The following is a 24,717-nucleotide window of genomic DNA, read 5'->3' on the forward strand; positions in this document are numbered from 1 at the left end:
GTTGTTACTAGTCAAGAGGTAGGTAAGAGAAGTGTGTTTTTGGTTTTTTTTGGGGGGGGGGGGTCGGCTCAGCTGAAGACGCCACTGAAGACTTGGCCCCTTTCTGATGCATGCAGTTGGGTGCACCCCACTTTCAACAATCTTGATGTTGTGTTTGAGGGTTTTGAGATTCCATTCACCCTGGCTAGTGACAGGCAGAGCAGCATCCAGCTCTGCTCCAAGCAGGGCTAAATGTACCAGCAGTAAGACTGTTGGGGACTGGGCGATACTTCTCATGTGCCAGTCCAGTGGGTAGAGAATCCCCTTTGAACACTTGGTGGAGACACAAAAGGCTGAGAAGCTAAAATTGCAGATGTTGGTGTAGCGTTTTGAAGTTCTTAGGTGGAAGCGTGCAGCTGCTCACTTGTGACATCTGGCAAGTAGTGCGTCTGGTCTAACTAAAATCCTCTGGTTTGGGCCAGGAGGAATGGCTTCAAAATGACTAATCTGTAGCATCAATGGACGTTCAAATATTGGCAATCAATTAGCAGAATGAAACAGAGAGCCCTGTGAAAATCACTGTGCAGGCAGCAAGCTGTCCTTCTCCCAGTAAAAGCCATTAACAGTGGTGTATTACTGCTGTCTTAAACTGTCACATTAAGATAACTCAGCCTTGGAAATGCACCAATCAGAAATAATCACTTGGGAAACGTGCAGATCTTCAGACAATGCAGGAAACCTTTCCCAAGTGCCAAGCGACAGGCCCTTTTTCAGAAGGGGCTTATGCTAATGGGAGCTAGACTGTCATAAAAGCCAAACAAAAAAGCCAATTAAGGTTCCTCTGCAATGGATTTCTAATGGTCCATCACTCATTTTGGGTCAATCAGTATATTCTCTTGGAGAGCAAAAGTGCTGTGTCAATGGATACCAGTTGACAAAGTGTCCTTGAAACGTGGTGTCAGTTCATGAATAGTTCAGTTTACAGCTTGTTCTCTTTTTTAACTTCTGTATCTTCGGGGAGCCTCACCCTTCCAACATCGCAGCATTGCTCAGAGCTTGTTCTTCTATAGGACCTGGTAAGTCCGAGGTGGAGTAAGCCTACTATGCTCATCTGCTCCATTGCCTTGCTTGTTCAAGGCACTTCCCTAGAGTACCTGCACTCACTTCCATAGAGATAAAGAAGAGGAATGGCCCACTACACCAAGGGAAGAGATGGAGGCAAAGGTTTACCAAGCCAGTTTGGTTGGTGCTCAGATACTCTAGTGATAAAAGCGTTGGAGGTGCAGAGGGTGGAGGTTTTACTTGCCTCCATGACTTCCCTTGTAAGCCTTTCCAGATCCCCGTAGCACTTGTTATGGGACTTTTCCCATAATCTCCAGCCAGAGGTTTTCCTTTTATCCCATTATACCTCCTTGGTACTAGTCTAAATAATTCTTCTTTCTTGGCGTTTGCACCCTCTAAATGATCTGGAGCTAGGTACATCTCCCCTTTGTTCATGGTTTGGCTAAGCTATGTGCATTTATGGGCTAATTTCCTGAGCAGATCCAGCTGGTTTTATTGGGAGCTCTGGGTACTGAGCACCTTGAAAATTGCATCCTAAAAAGCCCTAGTGGCCCTAGGAGCTTAGAGGATGTTATGACAGGAGACAGCAGCTGGTGCTGTTACTGCATGAGAAGCGTACAGTGTGAAGATGTGCTGAAGGGCTAGTTTTGGGGTGTGAATTCTTTGGGGGAGCAGTTGTTAACAGCCAGGGAGTGTGCTCTCAGTCTTCATTGCCCTACTTTGTGAGGCAGAGCTTGTCCCAGAAATAATGATATTTCTGGAAGAAGGGATTTGCCTGCAGGCTGCTTGTGGCATCTGCTGCTCCAGGACAGGTGCCTATCATGTGAAAGAAAAAAAAAAACTGAACAAAGCCAGTGCCCTTATTCCATATCACTGGAATGTCTCTTTCAATGGGAAACTGACCTGAAGAACCCAAACTGCACAAGTAGCTTGGAAGAGAGCTGAAGAGGAGTCAGACCTACAGCTCCATGGGAACTGAGGGCCTAATTCCTTCTAGCTCCTTTAATTATCCCAGCCTTAATCTTTCCTGAAAAGTAAGCTATCCGGGGAAACTGAGGCACAGTGGGAACAAGCCTCCCTCTCATCTAATTGAACTCATGAGATGTGATGGTAGGCTAGAATCTAGATCTTAGCATGTAATCAGAATCCAAATACTGTCTCCTGGGATTATTCCAAGCATAGCTGTAGATTTGTGTAGAGGGATTTAAAACAAGTTTATTGTTTTGCTGTCTGCTTCTAGAACTGTACATTGGTGAAAAACTTCCACGACCGATATCCTGATGGCCCAAAACTCCTCATTGGCATTGTCCGCAAAGTATATGAAGGCAACTACACCTGCATTGTGACCTACAAGGAGAACGGAAGGTCCTACAACCTCACCCGGACCATAGAGATGAAGGTGGTAGGTAAGGAGGATAAAAACATCCAGAACTGTAGCGGCAGAGATGAAAAGGTCTGGAGGAGGCTCTTTCAGGCTCAGAGACTGATCATTTCCACCATAAACTCCTCGGTGTAAATGAATTGATTAATCTGCTAGGGTCAGCCTCGCCAGGCATGTGAATGCCTACAACACATCTCAGGCTAGGTAAGCAATGCGAGTGAGGTTCAGATGATCTGGACTGGCCTCTGCTAGCAGCTGAATGCAATGCCCCACCACAGTTGCGTAGTACAGGCTAATGTCTTTTTATAGTGAGAACTAGTGTCTCATTTTTTCCAGTGATTGCTGTGCATTCCCTACTTTCTCAGATGGTCTATTTTAAAAGAAGCTGGCTTGTCCGCTCAGATGGTAGGACCTTCAGGGCAGAGGCTGGCTGTCTCTTCAGAGCTACCAATAATGTGTCTAGCACATGTGTGGTGCAATGCAAGTACTAAAGAATGTTTAGCTTAAGTGGCAGCAGCCACCCTGCAGAGCGTAAAAACCTGGTAAACGCTGGACTACGTTGGTGTCACCTGGTAACCACTGCTCACTGGATGCAGGGTAGGAAGAGGGAGTACTGCTGGCAGGAGAAAACTGGTTTTGCTATTTTTGAGAGCAACTGTAGACAAAAATCTGTGATAAGCAGCACTGGAGGTGAAGTCCGAAGTGCCTAGAGGGATGTGGGCTTCCTCTTGACTGCAGCTAGGCCCAGACCTTTTAGCCAGCCCTGTATTTGGGGGGTTTCAAAATTTGAACTGGACCCCAAGTCTTGTGACTGGACTACTCTCTACTTAGATCAGCTTCTGCCCTTTGGGACATGCTCTCAGCAAGTGCAGTGGGAGATAGGTGCACCCACCTGGGGTACAGGGAGTGAATGACCTCCCTGTGTGGCTGTAACACACACACACCTACTGGTCCGATTCACTGCCTCGTGCTGGCTCTGAGGCCACTTACAGCAAGAGAGAACGAGTCTCCTCTGCAGCCTTAGCAGAGAGCCCCTGGCTTTTAACTCAGACTGCACTAGCTTCCCAGGTTCTGGTCCAGGTGTTGCTGGTTACAAGTGAGGGCTCATCCCGAATTTTACCGGGTTTCTGAAGTGCTGGACATACATCCTCAGTTAGGGGAAGTATGTAACCAACACACCTGCTGGGTGTGGGTCAGTTCCCCACCTGTAACCGCTGTCAGAAAGACTTGAATCTGGGACCTCTGGAGACAAGTGCATGGGCCTGTACAATTCCTAAAAGAGCCTGAAGTAATTCAAAGTCCTAATGAAGACTGATTGCGTTTTCAGCTGGGACCCCTGGGATGGGGATTCTGTTTTCTGTTCTGCAGGGTCTCCAAACAAGGCAAAGCCACCGAAGATTAACTATCCGAATGAGAAAATAATCTACGACCGCGAAGCAGGTAAATCACAGAGGTAGCGGCTCACGGGAAGCCTGCATGCAGTGATGGAGAGGATTAAGTTAAGCCATGTAATTAACAAGCAGAGAGGTTCCTCTTGTTTGCCTGCTTTCCTGTGGCTTGCCTTCATGCCTTTTCTCAGAACATAGGTGGGACTGTGATTGCTTTTGCAAGCAGTGTGGGGTTCTCTCTCTTTTTCGTAACTTCCGAATCACCAAAACCCAATTATGGGAGACAAGGACACAGCTTTGAAAGGTTCTTTGAGCCGACAGCTAAACATGGACCAAGGGCAGGGTAGGTCCACTGCTCAGTGAGGAGGGAGAAACAATATCAGCACTGGAGATATACAAGAGCAAGTTAGACAGACAGCTGTCGGGGATGGTCTTGCCGGTGCTCGGTCCTGCCATGAGGGTGGAGGTCTGGATTTGAGGACCACTCACAGTCCCTTCCAGTTCTAGTGTTCTGTGATTCCATAGAGATCAGGTTCCACTGGCAGGAGCACCTTCAGCAGCAGAGATGGCAGGGACATCACTGGAGCAGGGGGAAGGTAAAATGGGGCCCAGCTGGGGGCAATCCAACACTAGGATCTGCAGCCATTAGAGAACTTCCTACAGGTTTGACTGGACTTTCTCTGCCTGGTGTGTATTGTCTGTCTGTGCCAAACCTCCCCTCTGTCCACTCTGACCTCTTTAGATTGTTAGCTCCGTGGGGCAGGAGCCCTCTAGTATTCTGGGTTTGCACCGCTTTGTGCATTCTTTGTCGTTCCTTGGACACTGACAACTTCCGGGAGCTGCAGTGTTACGAATAATAAGTGTGATTTGTAATGAGGAAGGTCTCGTGCTGAAGGCACTAGATTCCAGCTCAGGAGACCTGGGCTCAGTTCCTGCTCTGCCACTGATTTCCTGCGGGACCTGGGAAAGCCATTCGCTCTCTCTGTGCCTCAGGTCTCCGTCTCTAGAATGGGGACAGTAGCCCTGCTCTGCCTCTGCGGTTTTGAGAGACTAAGTCAGTTACGTGCGTGCTGCCCTGAGGCTCTCTTCCAGCGAGGCGTGCCTCTGCCTGGCTGCTCTGGGGACCAGCGCTGGCCAAGGCTAGTGCCCCTTTCTGGGGCTTGCTGCACACCCTGCTGCCACCTCTCAGTCTCTGTGACAGGCTGCTCCTTCTTCATGACGTATCCCTCCAGCCAGGTCGCTGCGCATTTCCCCTTTATGGGATATCAAAGCCTCTTCTGACAAATGACCCCTTTACTGTCCAACTGGTGTCAATTCCCCAGTGGCCAGTAGGGGAACCTGGGCCTGCCCTCTACTCTAGCCTAAGGACTTTCTAGTCAGCAGTCAAGGTCGGTTCCACCACAGACCTTGCCGCTGTTTTCCTGTACCCTTCCTTATCTGCTGGCCCTCCCCACTTCTGTAGGTTTGCCAGCCCCACAACACCCTCCTCCCAGGGAGTAACTATATACTACTACTCTCCAAAACCCTAAACCCACCTCCCTTCTCCCAGCCAGGCTGTTTCCTACGGCCTCCTCTACCATCAGCTTTTTGCTTTTCTGAACACAGCCCAGCCTGCGTCTCCTCAGCGGGGTACTCTCATTCAGGCTGGGGGTTGCTTACACCACCTGACTGCCCTCCACGGTGGCCTGGCAGGCTGACTGGCCTTCTTTTTAGTCTGCATGACCTGCAAGTGTGGGGTGAAGACCCATCACATGCATTCACGCTGTGGCGGTAAGAATCAAAAAGGCACTGGGTTAGGGAGAGGTGTGTTTTACTGTTCAGTTGTAAAACAAAAGTGAAATACAGAGACAATGAGAGATTCTCTGTCTTGTTCATTCCCTCTGCTGCACGTGGCACCAGCCACTGGTGGAAGTCAGGACACCTGCATTAGATGGACCACTGAGCTGACCTGGTCTGGTCATTCTTTTGAGTTCTCTCTCCTCAGAGGAACATGGCCAAAATACATTTTCCAGTGTCTGATAACTGTGTAATAAGGGTGATATTTTTTTGTATCAGAGGGGTAGCCGTGTTAGTCTGTATCCACAAAAACAACAAGAAGTCCTGTGGCACCTTATAGACTAACAGATTTTTTGGAGCATAAGCTTTTGTGGGAAAGACCCATTTCATATGCATCTGACTGAGTGAGTCTTTGCCCAGGAAAGCTTAGGCTCCAATAGTTATTTGTTAATCCTTTTCATAACAATTTCCTTACACTGCCTAATATTGTTTTGCTTTTTGATTTCTGATGCACATTGTTTTCAGGGAACTATCCACAATGGGTCTAAGATGTCATCCTTGAGTGACAGTTTAATTTTACATCCCTTTTGTGTGGATTTTTGGGATTGTTTTCCAGTTTGCATTACTTTGCATTTATCTACACTGAATTTCATCTGCCATTTTGTTGACCATCCATCTAGTTTGGTGAGATCTCTTTGTAATTCCTCACAGTCAGCTTTGGACTTAACTATGTTGAATGATTTTTGTGTCATCTGCAAACCTGGCCGTCACACTGATCATTTACGAGTGTGTTTAACAGCAGAGGTTCCAGGACAGCTCCTTGGGGGACCCCACTAATTACTTCTCCCCATTGCGAAAACCCACAATTTATTCCTGCTCTGCATTTCCTCTCTTGTAAGAAGTTACTGAGCCCTGAGAGGGCCCTTCCTTTATGGAACAAAGTTTCTGAAAGTCCAAGTACTCTGTATCCACTGTCTCACTCCTGGCTACCTATGTGTTGACAGTGTCAAAGAACCCTAACAGATTGGTGATGCAGAATTTCCCTTTACACAAGCTTTACTTTCCCAACATACCTTATTCATCTGCGTGTCTGATAATTCTGTTTTGGCCCTTGAGGTGAGCCCCACCTCTAATTGTCTGGATGACCTCTGGAACCTTTTGAAAACATCAGCATTTACATTAGCTATCCTCCACTCATCCGGTACAGAGGCCAATATAAGCACTAGGTTATATAAGAGTTTGTAGTTTGGCAATTCCATATTTGAGATCCTTCTGAACTCTTGGGTGAATGTTATCAGGGCCTGGTGACTTGTTTCAAAAAAAGGGGGCTCAACTCATCTGGCTCCCTGCCTGTGCCCCCACTCCCAGGCCAGAGTTTCTTCAACTGGGGCTGCCAGTGGGGCTCTGCACCCCTGCCAGCTCTCTGCCTGGACTCAGCTGCTGGAGTTCACTTGGCCCCGGCCACATCCCTGGGGCTGGAGCTGCCAGCAGAACTCCATACCACAGCCAGCTTCTAGCCATGGGGCTGGTGGGGTATTCCCATCACCTGGCTGGGGATCCCAGCTGGGGCTGCCATGGTGCCAGTACAGAGTACCAGCCCGTACCAGCACAAAAAAAGCACTGGTTTAAGCTAGTGATTTGTTCCAAAGCCTCTCTGTTGACACCTGAATCTGGGACAGTTCTTCAGTTTTGTCACATAAAGAACAGCACATTTGTGGGAATCTCCCTCACGTCCTCAGCAGTGAAGAAAGATGCAAAAAAAGTTCATTTAGCTTCTGCGCAATGTTCTTGCCTTTGGTGAATGCTCCCTTGATCATTCAGAGGTGCCACTGACTGCTTGGCTCCCAGCTCCTGATGTAGGTTTTATTTATTTATTTAATTTATTTGTTTGGTTTTGGGTTCTTTTTAAACTGTGTCTTTTGCTAGTTGTTCTTTAATTTTTTTTTTTTGGTCTGCCAAATTATAGTTTTACACTTGACTTGCCAATGTTTTATTTCCTCTCTGTAGGGATTTGACTTCCAATATTTAAAGAATGCACTTTTCTCAACCTCCTCCTCCTCTGCATGATGGATGGTTGTTCCTGTCCTGTCTTTATTTGCAGTATACATTTAGTCTGAGCCTCTGTGGAGGTGGCTTAAGTAGTTGCCGTGCAGTTCACAGGCATTTTGCTCTTGGGACTGTTCCTTTTCATTTCCATTTAAACTCGGGTTCTAAAGGCTTTGGAAAGCAGAAGCAAGGCAGTGCCGCCACTGTGTCCACTTTGCTCTAACCCTCTTCTCCTAGGCGAGGATCTTGTTGTGCCCTGTGATGTCTACTTCACCTTCCTGAAGGACTCCCGGACAGAGGTGTGGTGGACCATTGATGGAAAAAATATAGAGGATATCCCAGATCCAAGAATAAAAGTCTCCGAAAGGTAATGTTTAGTAAGAAGGATGTTCATTGCTTAGTTCTTTCCCTCTCCAATAGCTGCACGTGAGCTCTCACATATAGGCCGGGGCTATTCATCAACACTGCCCCTTTTGGCAGGGCTCAGAGCTCTTGGAAGAAAGAGCCTGGTCAGGTTATTGACAAGTCTCAAACTTGAGAACCAAGGGTCGCTCATTTCTTAGATTATATCAAATGACTCCGGGGCCCAGTGTGACATGTGTGTAGTTACGATACATAACCGTGATCTGCTCACCAAGTTTTCTTCCAAAGGAATCATTAAGGGATTCCACAAGCTAAAAAGGGCTAGTGTGCACCACTGCCATCTAATGGAGAATAAGGGAACTGCATTGCTATGTGTCAGTGACTCTGTACTGTTAACACCCAAGGGAGGGTCCCCCTTTACCTCCAGGAGCTGGTTTTGGAAAAGGCAGGTCTGAGCTCTTCACCCGCCGTTCTCACAATGACCTGAAACATGTAGCGAGCGATGGATTTGTTAGGGTATCTTCCATACCCTGTTATGTTTTTCATCTGGGGAGGATCCCAAAGTGCTTTATGACAGAAGTACGGAAATCACTTGTAATGACCCGTGACCTCGCAAGCGCACGCACAACAGCTACAAATGCCGACTGAACTCCCTCAAGGCAACAGCACCAAGTATACAAGTGTTTACTTCCTTGAAGCGAAGAACTCCCCGAGCTGAGACACATGCCAGGATCAGCCACTAGAGGGAGAGAGCGGCACATTCTGCTGCTACAGCGTCATGTGCCACTGAAAAGTGGTGCCGCGGAGTAGCATAGAGCAAGTGTGCATGACATTTTAGGGCAAGAAGAGAAGAGCAAGATTACTGGAGGCTGCAGGGACACTGCAGATTGGCCAAAAGTAATGACCCAAATCAGAACTTGCAAGGAGACCTAGAAAGTGCTATGATCTGTCTAAAAACTGTCCAGCAGAACAGCACCCCCAACACCCAGCTAGGACTGCTTTTTCTGGAAACTGAGTGCCTGGGCGGCTGCTCATGAGACTCAAATGCTGCCCAGCTGGTTAGCAGAATGCTCACAGATAGGTGTTGTTTCTACTGGTGGTGCACATTCACACATGCTTCCGTGCACATAAAAAGTTATTTCACACAGGGATGGGAAAAGGTTAGAGGGAACATTACCAAGGGCTCTTTGTGAGACTAATGTGCCACTGATGTTTGAAACCTGTGTCCAGTCCTGAGGCCCACAATTCAAGAAGGATGTTGTTTAACTGGAAGGACTCAGAGAAGAGCCATGAGAACAAGTAAAACCTGCCGTGTAGTGCTAGACTAAGGAGCTCCATCTACGGAGTTTAACAAAGAGATGGCGAAGGGTTAACTTGATCACAGTCTATAAATACCTGCAGGGAGAACAAATACTTAACAGCAGTGTAACAGGGGTTGTCTCGTCTCTCATGGGTGCCTGTGTCTGGGGAATACAGGTACCTGCATTCCCCCTGAAGTTCAAAAGTCTTTTAGCTACTTAGCCTTCTGGTTATTTCGCCATCTATGTATCAATACATCTTGCAATTACTCAGCCATCCCTGCTGAACCATAGTGCATAGCAACTGCAGCTGGGTGTTTTTTCAGCTAAACCTTCTGGGGTATGCTGTTAACAGAGCCCATCGTAGTGCCTGTTCTATAATGGCGCCCAACAGAGTCCTTGCCCTTCTCAGGACTCTACCTGCAGTGCATCAGCACCTTCCACAGTGTGGGCCAGGTCTCTACCTGGAGCTCTCCAGAGTAGATCCTCCTCCTGCGAAGTCTTCAGCCACACTGAGCTGGCTCTGGTGTTAGCGCTCCTATTTTATGGGCCTTCCTGGGTCCTGACTGGCTGCTTCTTCTGGATGGCTTTTCTATGGTTTGGAGGGTGGGGCAAGGCCACATGTCTCAGCAGGAGCCTTTTGGGGCCTGGTCTTTCCCGTCACCAGCAGGCTCTTCAGTCTAGCAGTGAAAGGCCTGACACAGTCCAGTGACTGGAATTTGAAGTTGGAAACACTCAGACTGGAAATAAGGCATAATGTTTTAACAGCAAGAGTAATTAACCATTGGAATAGTTTAAAAAGGGTTGTGGTGAATCCTCAGTCAGTGCTAATTTTAAAATCATAGTTGGATATGTGTCAGAAATTGTCAGCACTTGAAAATGTTTTGGGCAAGTTCACTTGCTTGGGCTATACAGGGGATCAGAGTCAGTGATCGCAAGAGTCCCTTCTTACTGTGGAATCTGTGGGTATATGAATAGATGTTACAGTGGCACACAGAGGTTCCAACCAGGCTTGGGGGTCCATTTTGCAGGTTGTAGGATAGATAGTCCCTGCCTCAAAGTGTTTACACACTAGACAGACAAAGCAAAGTGGAGGAAAAAGGAAATTGTATTATCCCATCATACAGATGGCTAGTTCAGGCACAGAGAGACTACACAACTTGCCCAGGGTCCTACAGAGAGTCTGTGATGAAGGTGGATATTGAACCAAGATCTCACGAATCTCTGTCTAGTCTCTTATGACTAGCACCCTCTTCCCTTTTGAAATGCCCCAGGTCATCGATGTACCACACACTAGCAAGAAGAAAAAGTAATGCCAAGAAAATGAAACAAAACCAGTTCAGAGTATGCAAAACGTCAAGCTATTCTGCTGTAAAAGTGTCTATGAAAAATGAAGCAATTCCTAAATATGGTGGTGACTTTGCAAAATGGATAGGTTGAAATCCTCTGTGTGTGTGGTGGGGGGTGGGTAATGCTACAGTGCAGCCAATATTACCTCCTGCAACCCTTTAACTTTTCTGTTCCAGTGTTGTTACTGATGATCTTGGGAACAAACAGGTAGAAAGGATTCTTATAATTCCCAAGGTCACAGCCAACGACTTGAAGCGCAACTACACCTGTCATGCCAGAAATGCCAAAGGGGAAAGTCATCAGATGGCCATAGTGAGAATGAAAGGTAATATACTTGCACAGCAATGGCTAATGGATGCAGCAAAGCATGATCGAATGTGGAAGAAATTTTTTGGGGAAGGTGGCCCTTGGCTGCAAGCTGTTGCACAAGGGAATAAGGGGAGCAAATACTTCCTGCTGCCCTGCTCTTGTGTAGCCTTATTGCTTCCCAGATTATATTTCCAGCTATAGGGAAGGAAGCAGAGGTTGCATGTCTGATATTCCCCATTGCGGTCAAGTGGGTGGGGAAAAGATGGGGGCTTGGAACCATAGTTCTGAGCTCTCTAGGCCCTGACAACTGGGGCTGGGCCAGAGAGGCTAGTAAGGAAGGACGTGACAAACTCTTCCTCAAAGCAGGGGAGGATTCTGACCGAGTCGGTTCCTTGTTGGTGTTGCTTCTGGGGTGGTGCAGTGACTGTCACCCTTCCACAGGGCTGAGTGGAAAGGCATGGCCTCGCCCTCAGGGCAGGGGCTTCTGGTGTTCTGCCACCGGGATGTCGTCCAGGTCATCCAGTCGTTCTATAGATGTCTTAACTCCTTGGTGCATGCAAACAGTTCCCATTTACAGCAATGGGAGAGTGTACATCCTGTGGCAGCCAAACCTGATTGCTTTTCTCAGTTCATTTCTGCCGGCCCAGCTGGGTTGGGTGGGAAATCACAGCTGGTTTTGTACTTGCATCCTTCTTTTAAATCTCAGTATCCTGGACGCTGAGCTACGCAAAGCAGTCAGCTCTCAATGGTGGGAGAATATTTCCCTCCCATCCCAGATCAAGCCTTTGATGCCCTATGAGAACATCTATTTACAGATGGGCTCGTGGGCTATTATGCCATTTGGTTGCCCATGTTCCAGCCATGTGCCCATTACAATGGCAGCCCAGCACATTCCGTGACAGAAGACCTGCCTATTTTTAATACCTGTTCTAGCTCCCAGGTACATTGTGGAACTGGCCTGCGGACTAGGAGCCACCATCTTGCTGGTGGTGATCCTGATCGTCGTCTACCATGTCTACTGGCTGGAAATGGTTCTCTTCTACCGGGCTCACTTTGGAACGGACGAAGCCATTCTAGGTAAGGGTTTGGGGACATTACAGCCCCTGCTTCTTTCCCCCATCCTGTTGGTTCTGGAAATAACTTTTGCATTAGGCATTTCTACCGTCTCCAGAAGCAGGTAACACTGACCCTAAAAATCCTTAACTGTTTGCACTTTTCTAGGTGAATTGAGTGCTCACGAGAGGAGCCAGACACTGGGTTTGGGAGGGTGAAATCTGCTGCGGGTGCCCCAGCATATGTGCAGCACGGCCATGACAGTGTAAGCTCTTCACGCATGGCCCCATTCAGATCTCTCATGGGACTATCTCGAGGGACAGAGCTGTGTTGTCCAGTCTGTGGCTTTTCTGCTAGAGGTGTGAAAAGGATGCTCTTCTGCCTCGAGTGCAGAACTGCAATCAGGCTTCCTAGGAATCTGTGTTCATCTCCCAGGCACCCCGCTATGGAATACCCCATTTACTGCTGCTGCCCTGCGCATGTACCTGGTGGTCTGAGCCCTGCTGCGGCAGGGGGCCGTAGAAGTGCAAAGCTGTGTTTGGCGAGACGGCATAGGCTCGAGAGTCAGTAGGATGGTGGGAGGGGGCTGACCAGTGGGGACAGGCTCAGTAACAGGAGGGTCTCTTTGTGCTCCTGACTCTCAGACGGGAAGGAGTACGACATTTACGTGTCCTACGCCCGGACTGCAGAGGAGGAGGAGTTTGTGCTGATGACCCTGCGTGCAGTGCTGGAGAATGAGTTTGGCTACAAGCTGTGTATCTTCGACCGGGACAGCCTCCCGGGGGGAAGTAAGTCTGTCTGGGGGGATGCCCGCCATACCTGCCCTTCTCCTCGTTGTGTTGGAGGCAGTGGTGAGATTGATAGGAGAGGGGCTCCTCTCTTTGCTGGGCTCCAGGTTCACTCTTCCTTGCCACCCACCTGGCCGAGGACAGTGGTAAGAAGTGCTGAGAGAAAGGGGGAGAGGACCTTGGCTTCTCTTTCCGGCTACCCACTGACAAGCGCAGGTGGGAGGAGGCTCAGGAAAAGTGTTTTCGTGTCACCCAACCATGCAGCGAAGTCTAATATAGCCCACAGAGCAGATCCAACCTTGTGTTTGCATAGATGTTACCTGACAGCAGCATCTGTCCCTTTACAAAAACCTAACAGTTTCATGGCAGATTCCAGTCCTGACTGGGGGCTTTGAGTCAGTGTCCAGTGAGAAAATACCAGGTTAGTTCATCCCCTGCAAAGCCCCAGGCAGCTGGGGGTGGATTTGGTGAACACTGATCATTTTAAATGGTTTTGTTTCTTTCTGGACTTAATTTTCAGGATTTATTCTGCTTTATAACACAGTTTTGAAGCATCTGTAAGCTAAAAAGTGCAGTTCTGTGCTGAGAAGTGACTGCGTAAACTGGCATCTCTTCTGCGGCAGACCTGCTCCCAGTGTCAGTTCCTAGTCAGATTGCAGGTTGATAGTTTGTTTTATGCCCCCGTTCAGGATTCTGTCCCTCATGCATCATCAACAGGGTTGATTTTAAGCCTGTGTTGGCACGTGGCGGGGGCGGTCCACTGGAAGAAATAATTTAGCCAACCGTGTCTTTATTGCTTGTGGTGATGTGCAAGAAGGAAGGATCCAGCCTGACTCTCACATCCCAGGGAGGGTTTGCCTGGCTGGAAATCAGGCATAAAAAAAAGTATTCATGCGCAGATAACCTGGAGACAGTGAGCTGCGATACCATTGGACCCTCAATGCCTTTTGTGCAGTAAATTCCAAGAGGGGGTCGTTCGTTAAGGGTGAGATGTGGCTTCATAGCATACAGTCAAAACCAAGGTCCCATGCATGGGTCCAGTGCAGGATCAATGCTAGCAAGAACAATGTCGGCCCACGTTGCAAGAACAGAAATGGGAAGCCTGTTGCTTAGTGAGGATAGAAAGGGAGTAACTGAAAACGAAAGTATTCCACTTTGGAAGGAAATAACGACTTAAGTACAAAATGGGAAATGCCTGCCTAGGAAGTAGTATTGCAGAAACGGATCTGGGACTATAGAAGCTCACAAATGAAATGAGAGTTTATGTACTACTGTTGCCAAAAATTGCACATCATTGTGAGATGTATTAGCAAGAGTAAGGAAAGCATGAGAAATAACCCTTCTACTCTGCTCCACACTGATAAGACCTCAGCAGGAGTAGTGTGTCCATTTCTGAGCACCACATTTTGGGAAAGATTTGTACAAAGTCCAGAAGAGGAACAAGGGTGATTAAAGGTCTAAAAAATCTAACCTATGAAGGAAAATTAAAAAGAAAAAAAAAGCCAGGAATTTTTTTGGGGCTGGAGAAGACAGAGGGGATATGATAAGACTTCAAATGCATAAAAGACATATGAGGAAGGGGGTGATGTATTGTTCTTCTTAACCACTGAGGATAGGAAAAGAAGCAATGAACTTAAACTTCAGCGAGGGAGATTGAGGTTAGAAATTAGGAAAAGGTTCCTAATGGTCAGGGTAATTAAGCACTGAAACAAATTACCTATGGAGCGTTCTTCACAATGCACTGTCAAAGCATGGAACTATTTGCCAGAGGATTGTTGTGAAGGCCAAGACTATAACAGGCTTCAAAAAAGAACTAGATAAATTCTTGGGGGTTAGGTCCATTAAATGGTGTTATCTAGGATGGGCTGGAATGGTGTCCCTAGCCTCTGTTTTTCAGAAGCTAGGACTGGGTACCAGGGAATGGATCACTCAACTATCACCTGTTCTATTCATTCCTTCTGGGACACCTGGCATTGGCCACTGTTGGAAGACAGGATACTGGGCTAGATGGAATTTGGTCTCACCCACTATGGCTGTTCTGTGTTGTGGAATCTCTGTCATTGGGGTGCTTAAGAACAGGCTAGACATGGGCTGGTCTAGATCAGTCATGGGCAGCCCACACACCGCACATGGTTCAGTGGGGTAAGCAGTTGGCAGGCCAGTAGAAAGGTGATTTACCTTGTAGCTGCAGGTGTGGCTGCTTGCAGCTCCCATTGGGCACAGTTTGTCATTCCCAGTCAATGGAAGTTGTGGGAAGGGGTGTGGGCTGGCTGCCATTTCCCACTGCTCCATTGGCTGAGAACGATGAACCACAGCCCACGGGAGCTGCAGGCAGCCATACCTGTGGACACAAGGTAAACAGCCTGTCTGGTGGCCTGCCAGTAGGTTACCCTGGGGAACCACAGGCTTCAGGTTGCCCGCCCTTGACCTAGATCATATTTACTCCTGCCTCAGTGCAGAGAGCTGGACTAGAATTCCATGCACGGTCCTTTCCAGATCTGCATTTCTGGTTCTGTACAACACGAAGCATGCATGGGGCGGATTGGCTGGTTGCTTGAAAAAGTGCGTAACTGTTTCCTTTCCTTCTGGTGTTACTCCCAAATTCCCATTAACAGACTACTCCCTTCCCTGCCTCCTTCCGGGTCACCTCTGCTCACTATATCCACTGCAGGAAGGACAGCTCTGTTGTGTTCTTGCAGTGCTCTCAAGGAGTGCTTGTCTGGTGTATGCTCCCCTAACCTAACAAACGCACAGTCTCCTTAGAAACTAACTATATGTCATCCTCTGTCTTTCCTTCTGTTGTTCTCACACTCCTTTCCCGCCCTGTGCAATGTCACCCATACTACCTTCTCGTGGACTGGTACAATAGAAAAACAAGCATCTTTCATCTCCACGGGTCCCAGAGCACCTTCCAAACAGCGTGCACAGAGATTGCTTCATCTGCTGTGCATGTGGAGCACAAGGGATGTTCGGCAGCAACACTGACCAGCAGGTTAGCACAGGACAGGAGGAATCTCTTATCCACATGAAAGGTGCCAGGTAAAATTCAAAGACCACTGGTGGCACGTGTGAGAAGGTGACATTTCCAGCAGCAGGGTGTAGTCATGCCAGAACTTCAGCTCAGCCTGACTCAGTGGGACAGTCATCTCGAGAACTGGTCAGAAGTTATTTACAAATTTCATTATAAGACTTATATTATTTGAAGAATGTTTTTACCATTATTCTACCAGCAATAGCTACTGACTGGCCGGCACCACTCCTAGCTGACCAGTGACACTCTTTCAGCAAAGCTTTGCCATATCCTCCCTCTGTTTGTGTTGTAAGATGTGGGAGGATCGTATCTGAAGATGGCAGGTCAGCAAGCAGACAGCTGTATCCTGCCCTTAGGGCAAGCCTGCACCTCTTCCTAAATTCCCAACAGCAAGAAGCAGCAGGAACCTGAAGAACTAAACAAAAACAAATCAGCCAAGTCCAGCAGAGCAGATTGGCAGTGCGCTGTGCTAAGAGCTCCTGGGCATGCACCAGCGGTGATCTTGCTTTCAGCTGAGCTCAGCCGCCAAGTGGATAATTGGCAGTCACCGTTGCTTTGCAGTCTGATCTGTTGGGCTCTCTGTCCTTGTACGAAAAGAAAAACTTGTTTAAATCCCCTGTGTGGGTTGGTGACATCTGCCACTTCGCATCTGGCACCACCATCCCCAGGGGACCCTGACCACTCCTTTGCCCGGTCTGAAGAAAGGAATGTGATGCCCACCTCAGACAAGCGTAGCTCCAAGCTGCCTGTGGCTGTTTCCAGCACCAGGCTCCGAGATGTGGCTGCTACCACCTGTGATGTGCTCCAGAAGCAAAGACCCTGAGAGTGCCACTGGGCTATGTAGAACAAGGAGGGCAAAAAAAGTTCTCTTCACCCGCGCGCTCCCTTGTAACAGTGGACTGGCAGCTCATCCGTAACCTGCCCCCTCCTGTGTAACAACAAGGGCAAAGGCCAGGCTGAATGTGGGATCTCTAGTCCCCACCATGCGTCTGCCTCTCACTGTCTCCTGCATGGACAGCGGAATGGCTGGTGTCAGCACAGCCTGTCTCGGGCTGGGCTGTTGAAGCCATGGGCCAGGGAAGGCAGATTTGCTAACCATTGTTTCCAGGATGAGATGCCGCTGAAGCCTGACCGCCCCAGTGGCTCACAGAAATCTGCCTGCCAAGCTTACCTCTCTCTTGCTCTGCTCTGTCATGTCGCTGCTTCTCTCTTCCCTGCCTGTATCCCTTGGCTGCCTCTCCCTTATGACTCCTCACCTTCAAGCCCAGCCAGCGGTTCTTCCACAACCCCTGTGAGACACAGGCGCACAGCAGCGGTTATCCACCGCCGGCTTCTGGGTAGGTCCCACCAGGGCAGTGGTGAGGTCATGATTCGTTGCTGTGCCGCATGCGGCGTGGCTGCTGCTCCCCCCTCGCACACAACGGGGCTTCAGCTCATCTACCTCTTAGGGATGCAGGACAGGCCATGGAATAGTTTTCGACAGCCAGTGCCTGCCTCCAGGCCATGCCCCGATGAAGAAACAGAGGAGGTGGATTATCTTACAAGTAAAGGCCAGGACCTTAACAGGTTTCGGAAAACAGCTAGATAAATTCATGGAGCTTTGGTCCGTCAACGGCGATTAGCCCGGATGGGTCAGAATGGTGTCCCCAGCCTGCTCACCAGAAGCTGGGGAAGGGTGACAGGGGAGAGATCGCTTGATGATTACGTGATCTTTTCACTCCCTCTGGGGCACCTGGTACTGTTCACTGTCGGAAGACAGGACACTGGGCTAGATGGACCTTGGGCCTGACCATTCTTATGTTGTTCTGGCAAGAGCAAATCAACCCCCACCCCCAACCCCGACAGCTCAGCAATGTTACACTTCTGTGTTACTTTCCTTTCCATTACATTTAGTGACCAGGTGAGAGCTCTTCCATGTCTATGAACTAGGGAGGCAGCCGCTGGGAGATGCACTTCAGAAGGACTTTCCATGAATTTTGTGGCTAAAGCAGGTCCGCTCAGTGCTGCTGTAGCAAGGGGAGGCATCTCGACTAGCTAGCAAGTCACTGGCTCTCGTGGCCTAGCCTTAGAGATGCCGCATGAAAAAGCCTGGTGTGTCTGAGGTGGCTGCACCAGGGGACACCCTGCAGTTCCTCTTGTTGGGATGAGGGAGCTGGGAACAGCAGCTCAATAATAGGTCAAGGAGAATAATTAAGGCTCTTGCCATTCAGAATTCAATAAACCCTCAGAACACCCCCATGAGTGGATAATGACTCGCCCCGTCTCTCAGAGGGGGACACCAAGGCAGAGGGGTAAGAAGGTTTACTGAAAGGCCTGTCTGTGTGACAGCAGGATGAAAACAGACGTTCCTGGCTTCTTAGGGTACGTCTTCACACCCTGGAAGATCAACCCGGTCACGGTCGATCTTCTAGGGTTCGATTTTGTGCACCTAGTTGGGATGCAGGAAATCGGACGATCAGGGATTTGACAGTTGACCCCGTGCGCCTCAATCTCATGAGGAGTCAGGGAGGTCGAAGGGAGAGTTTCTCCTGCTGACGTCTCTCAGTGATGACGGCCAGGAAAGCCGACTGTAGATGAGTCGATTCCAGCTACTCAATTGCCACAGCTGGAATTGTGTCTCTACAGTCGACTTTAAGATCTAGTGTAGACTTGGCTTAAATGACATCTGCAGCTCTGTGACGGGACCACGTTGCCCAGCCAGACCCCAGGACAGTCTTGCTTTGCTCCAACAGATTTAATGGTCTCCTCGTGTCCCAGTTATAACCAGGATAAATCCAGGCCGGACCAAAGCGTCTTGATTCTCTGCACACAGCTGCCCCCAGCAATCGACTCGTGTCGTTCTAGCATGGTGCACTGGTGTATACATAGCACTGTCTCTGAGCTATCCTGCTGCGCTCTGCCCTCGGGGAGCCTCTCCCTGAGGCATGGACTGAAGGGCAGCCTGGATCAGGATTGGGTATGGTTAGTGGATGCTTGGTGGATGAGCGAAGCCCAGCTGCTGGGAAGGAGAGGGGGCGCTGGCTGCTGGAGCAGAGGCCTTAATTAGCAAGAGCTGGTGGGAGTGTCTGGGAAGACTTCTTGCAGCCTTCCCATGGTGTGTTCTCAGCTGTCACTAACCAGCACGGTGTCTCTCTCTCCCAGTTGTCACAGACGAAACCCTGAGCTTCATCCAGAAAAGCCGCCGCCTGCTCGTTGTACTGAGCCCCAACTACGTCCTCCAGGGCACGCAAGCCCTTCTGGAGCTCAAGGCTGGACTGGAGAACATGGCTTCCACGGGCAGCATCAGAGTCATCCTGGTGGAGTACAAAGCCATCGAGCAGAGCAAGGTGAAGGAGCTAAAGCAGGCCAAGACTGTGCTCACGGTCATCAAGTGGAAAGGGGAGAAGTCCAAGTACCCGCGGGGCAGGTTCTGGAAGCAGCTGCAGGTGGAGTTGCCAGTGAAGAAGCAGCCGAGGAGCTGTAGCATCAGTGTGCAGGACCTGTCCTATTCGACCCTGCGCGATGCTTGAGGGAGGAGGGGAAAGCGACCAAGGGGGTGGGGAGGGCAACGTGTCCTCTGCTGGTTTGCCATGAAGGATTCCACCTCGAGCATTTCCGAATGGCACCTCCCAATGGAGGAATAAACTGACCTGCTCAGAGAGGCGCTCGCTGCCCTCTCTTGTGTGCGCACTGCCCTGCATTTAAATGGGAAAGAGCCAATCAGTATTACATCCATTCTCAGGGTCTAAATATTTGCCACCCAGGAAAGGGGCGAGCACCCATCACTGGGGGAAAGGAGGTGTTCTCACTCTCAGGATCTCCCCCGAGGCCTGCTCCTGTGTTCTGGGACCTCGGTCCCCCTTTGTCCCTCTGTAAGACTGCCAATCCCTTCTGTTCAGTGGTTCATGGTGGCAGCAAGCCCTGCCTGGGAGCACTGGGGCAGTTGGAACACAGCTGCCAGACCAGGCGTCACACAGTCGGTCAGGCTCCTCTGAGACGGAGGTGGCCGTGTTGCTCTGATTTCTGCTTCAGGATGGGCTGTGCATGACAATGTGGAGCATTGGAGGGTCCCTACCATTCCCTGGTGGGTTCCCATGGGAACGGCTCTCCTTAGGGACATTGCATGTGTGAAGCGATTGCCACAGACATGCCTCGTTAGGGTTTGTTTCGAAGGCACTTTGGTGCTATTTGTTTTACAGCCCTGCTGGTGAAAGCTGGCCCAGCTCAGAAACTCTTGGCAGTCTTTGGAGTTTGACACCCTTGGTACGCAATCCTCAGAACTGAGGAGTTTCTTTATTCATACTATGCTGCAGATCCTGCCTTCCCATGCATCAGCGACCCCTATTCATAGAACAAGCTCAGGGACTTCACAGCGATCCAGACAGCTCCACTTCACCGCTGAAGAGCAACAGCCCTGTTCCAACGAGGCTGCTGGTCGTTGGAAAGCGGTGTGGCAGCAGTTAAAAGGAACACTTTGCTGGGTTGCCACAGGATATCAGTCCTGCAGCACAAACTTTCAGGCTTCTTTTAACTACAGGACTTCAGTACTGCTTGATGTACCTTAAGGGGCCAGACTGGGAAACGTCACACCCATGTAAAACGGGGTGTGTCTCAGGAAATTGAGCCCAGGTTTAAACCTGCCTTGGTTTTGCAAAGCAAATCTCCAGCTAAGAGGGTCTGTCATTCAGAAACGTGACCAGGTTCTGTCCACTCTCTCCAGCAGGAGGGCAGAGCAAAACCGAATGGATCTGTTGTGCTCTGTCTCTGCCTACCCCAGCACTGCGGATTTGGGTAAAACAAACCCCAGGTCAAACCAGTCCTGGGGTTTGATTTTGTTTTTTCAAAATCCAAACCCAAAGCACCTCTCTCTGAGATCTGCCCACATCTAAATGCATTCGGTACGTGGGTCAATCAGCACCTCTGTTGCTGGCAGCCCTGCTGGGGCTAGCGCTCCAGAGAGCTAACAATCCACTGGAGTGTCCACACTGTGCTCTCCCAGCAATGGAAAGAGATTAACTGGGCAACGTTGCTCGTGTTTCACAGTGTGGGACAGGCAGACCGCAGCAGTTCTAGCGGAGAGACACAGGACCGAGTCTGCATGTACTTTCCTGATTTTTCAGGGAGGGCTGAACACCCCCTGCACAGATTTTTTAAGGTGTATCAAGCAATAAAGTATTTTTATTTATTGCCCTGCTTGTGCTGATTTTTGGCTGAGTAGATCTACACCATTACGGGTATTTGCCAACCTCCGTTTTGTTTCTGAATTCTCCCTCACTGAAGTGAGAAGAACTGAGGGCACTAGCAGGGCTGGGTGTGCAAGAAGCAGTGTGACGCACGAGCGGAGCGGTTCGGTGCTGCTAATACAGGTCAGGCCTACAGCCAGACAAATCTGCCCAGCCCTAGCAGTGCGTTTCAGTGCTATGCCCCAGCACACCAGCCCTGCCTGCCTTCAGCGATTCCTTCACTCTGCCCCCTCCTGCTGAAGGCAGTGGTACAGGCCCCTCTGCTGTCAATGGGTGCTTAAGCTCTGGGCTGCTTTCCCCGTAAGTAAATGGGAGGCACTGGCCCTTGTGCCAATAAGCAGGAGCTTGATGTGCTAAGGCGCAGCTCTGGAGCAAGAGCCTTTCGTGTTGTGAGCTTCCTGGGGCAGGTGTCTGGCTGCTGGCTGGAGCTTTGAAACACTGCTGTGACAGACATTTGTACTAATGATTGCGTTAGAGGATAGTCTATTCTCAGGCAGGGCAAATCTGCCCTACTATCCTATTGAAGGAAGACTGGTTTTCCCCTGTTAATCACTGACAACTAAAATTCCGTGCCGCCCTTGAGGCATCTAGGTGTATTGCTCCAGGGGCCATTTTTGCTTTATTCCAGAGCTGTGTTACTTCTGGCAAATGCATGTATTTTTTCTGTGGCTAAGACTGTAACTCAGGTTGACTTGCAACTCGCCTGTCAGCTGAGGAGCGTTAGGCCATCCGGAGTGGCTGACGAGTGTGAGTACAGACCTCCAGAAAGACCGTGAAGAAGCAGAGCACAAACCTCAAAGTAGTTGAGCATTTTATGGCTGGATTTCACTAACTCAAGCACGATGCCAGCCAGTCACGGGCAGTCCCCTTGGGCACTATCTTGCCACTGAGGTAAGCCTGTCTTTGTGGTAGTTGGTCCCTTATCCCCTCTCCGCAAAAATCACAACACTATTTAGGTTACTCCTAATCCCCAAGGACTGGTTGCACCCTTGATAGCACACCAAAGACAACACTGAGAGCCAATCCCTTAATACACTAACAAGTTATCAAGTAAGGAAAGAGCTGAAAGCTATTGCAAAGGTTAAAGCAGGTAAGATACACACACAAATGTGTAACACTTCCAAAGGGGTAATAGAAGTTGCTGCTCTATACAAGCTCTGTATCCTTTCATGCTAACCTGGGCCAAGCCTTGGGGATCTCTTGGTTATGCTTAGAGTTCAGGCAGCACAGGGCCTCAGTGTCTTCCCGTTGGGGATTTTTATTCCTTCCTGCCAGAGTTCAAACTGATGTGATGCGTTCACATGCCTGCCTCCTCTTCTGGGAGGCTGTGGGTGTGGGAAGGAACAATTAAGCAAGGGCTCTGCTCTTTGACAGCACACAATGGCCCGTTTTGGTTTCAATGGACCTTCTTGATGGGCAGGACCTACCCCGCCTGTGGGAAGCCTGTGTTACCTTTCCTGTCTGAGTTACAGAGGTTTACAATGCAGCAGGCCCACTGACCGGCTGGGCTGGATGGGTAGAAGAGGGGGAAGAGGAGGAGGGTAAAAGGGGCAGTTGCTCCAGGGCCAGCATTTCAGCAGTGGGGGGCCAGAGCTCCAGACCCCTTTGAAGGGCCATGGCAGTGCTGCTCCACGCAGGCATGAGAGAGGGACCCCACTGTTGTGGTCCAGATGGCACTAATTGCTGACTGCCCTGGGTCCTGCCCTTTCTGTCATTGGCCTCGCCCCTTCCAGGGGTGCAGAGCCAGCCCCGCCCTCCCACCTTGCTCTCTGGCCCATGGTGGCTGTCAGCCTCACCTTGTCACATGGTCAAAGGTGCTCAGTCAGGTTAATACAAGAAACACTCCATAAGTATTTCATAAAGTTGGGATGCAGTTTGGTGAATTTAATACCTATTTTAATAATACTCCCACACAGGTGTGCCCAGTGGGTTTCCAGTTCTGCATTTGTCAGTGTTCAGTGGGACCAAGGGACCTTGGCATGATCTGACTCCTGGTTTGCCAGCATCCCTTGTCCTTGTGATACCTCTTGATTAAACTGCAATACAGACGGCAGAGCCACTGTTAAAAGGAAAATACAGTTGGAATCTGTGCACTATCCTTCCAACTGGACAGGAATAGTGGGGCTGGGCTGGAGGTACAGCCAAGGAACCCAGCTGCAAAGCATCTTGGCTTAGATCACAGTCTGGCAAAGCGTTTATGCATGTACTTATTTTTAAGCAAATGAAGAGTCTGGGTGACTCCAGGTTTCAGGTAGCTTCTCTGAAGTCAATAGAACTGCTTGTTTGCTTAGAATAAAGCACATATTTTGCTGGGCTGGAGCTGTCATCCACCACTGGCTGTGCTGGAGGTAGTGTGGTTTCCTTCCACCATAAAATCCATTACTATGTTTTCACATGTGATAGCATCAGCATGGCCCAGCTTATAAAACGCTTTAAAACCAGGGTTAACCTGTAACATGCATCATTTTGCCCCATTTCTTCCTGTTGACTTTGGAACCTTTGTGTGAAGCATCTCCAAATAAAAGTAACCAAAGTGGCCATGAAGCAGCTGGAAAACCTGCATGCAGTAGGGAAGGCCCCAAATGACACTCAGAACACTTTTTGTTTGCTTCTAAATTGGTTTAAAGAATGGAGTGCCTGCATGGATGTCCCCCTATCTCCCAGCCAAGGCATCTTGCAGCTCACTGGCGGCTTAGGCACCAAGATGTCCATTGTTAGTACAGAGTTAGTTTAGGAACGAAAATCCTCTTGCTTTATTATACTTGTGTGATTTTAATTGTTTGTTTGTTTTATTTAATAATGGGCCATGTCCTTCTCTGGCATAAGTCAGCATAACTCAATTGACAACCTTGATTCAAGATGCCCATTTCCAGATGGGATTATCAAGAGGCAGGCAATCTCCATGCACCATGTGAAGAAGAAAAGCACCAAAGTTATCACTGACTGCAGTGTTTGACTTTTGAATGTCCTGTGTATAGGGCAGCTTGCTGGGTCCCATCTCAAAATAGCCTATCCACTTTATTAGTGGTATTTGGTTTCCAGTGCAGGGATTTTAGCACAGTGTGTACTTTCATTTTTGTATATTCCCATGACTCTGCTATGACTTTACATTGAGTAATAGACAGCTCAAGGTAAAGACCTTCATTTTATCTCACTGGGGGTCGGGGAGGGCTTTGCACACAGGAGAACGGACTTTGCTTTCCATTCCATTTGAGGGCTTTAGGCTGTTCCAGGTTGCCCGTTTTCCATTCTACCATTTCCTACTTGTGACATATTAGTGCTGTTGGGTTTTTTTTAATATATTTTACTTTTAAATAAAATGTTTAGTTTCACTTTTGCATTTCGGTCCCTGTATGATTCTCTTGAGTTTCATTTTATCCCATTAATTCCTCAGCAAATACATGGGGCCGAAGGCAAAATTTCTGTCAAGGCAGCAGCATCTATGGTACAGAGAACCCAAGAGGGTGGAATTGTCCCATCTGCAGAGGCCCAGCGTCACAAGGCCTAGGCACCACCTCAGTCACATTGATGCCATCCAAATAGTGGTGCCTGTTCATGTTATAAATAGCACCCAAAGGCTCCAGCTCAGGACCGGGTCCCCTTGTTGATAGGACTGTGCGGGCGCGCGCGCGCGCACACACACTCTCTCTCTCTCTCCCTCTGACTGAAAG

General features: G+C 49.1%; 1 protein-coding gene across 2 annotated transcripts in view; it reads left to right on the forward strand.

Annotated features, from left to right (window-relative positions):
• The window catches only part of IL1RAP (interleukin 1 receptor accessory protein), a 59,559-nt gene extending 35,173 nt beyond the window's left edge, over positions 1 to 24,386 (forward strand). For both annotated transcript variants that reach the window (XM_075004214.1, XM_075004215.1), the window contains exons 5-11: positions 2,282 to 2,447; positions 3,791 to 3,862; positions 7,870 to 7,999; positions 10,820 to 10,968; positions 11,886 to 12,029; positions 12,650 to 12,793; positions 18,966 to 24,386. In XM_075004214.1, the coding sequence (XP_074860315.1) occupies positions 2,282 to 2,447; positions 3,791 to 3,862; positions 7,870 to 7,999; positions 10,820 to 10,968; positions 11,886 to 12,029; positions 12,650 to 12,793; positions 18,966 to 19,333 (1,173 nt within the window). In that variant the 3' untranslated portion in view covers positions 19,334 to 24,386. The remainder of the gene's footprint in view (positions 1 to 2,281; positions 2,448 to 3,790; positions 3,863 to 7,869; positions 8,000 to 10,819; positions 10,969 to 11,885; positions 12,030 to 12,649; positions 12,794 to 18,965) is intronic.
• Positions 24,387 to 24,717: the final 331 nt, after the last annotated feature.

The sequence above is a fragment of the Carettochelys insculpta genome, chromosome 10 (assembly GCF_033958435.1).
Source record: "Carettochelys insculpta isolate YL-2023 chromosome 10, ASM3395843v1, whole genome shotgun sequence".
Taxonomy (NCBI): Eukaryota; Metazoa; Chordata; order Testudines; family Carettochelyidae; genus Carettochelys; species Carettochelys insculpta.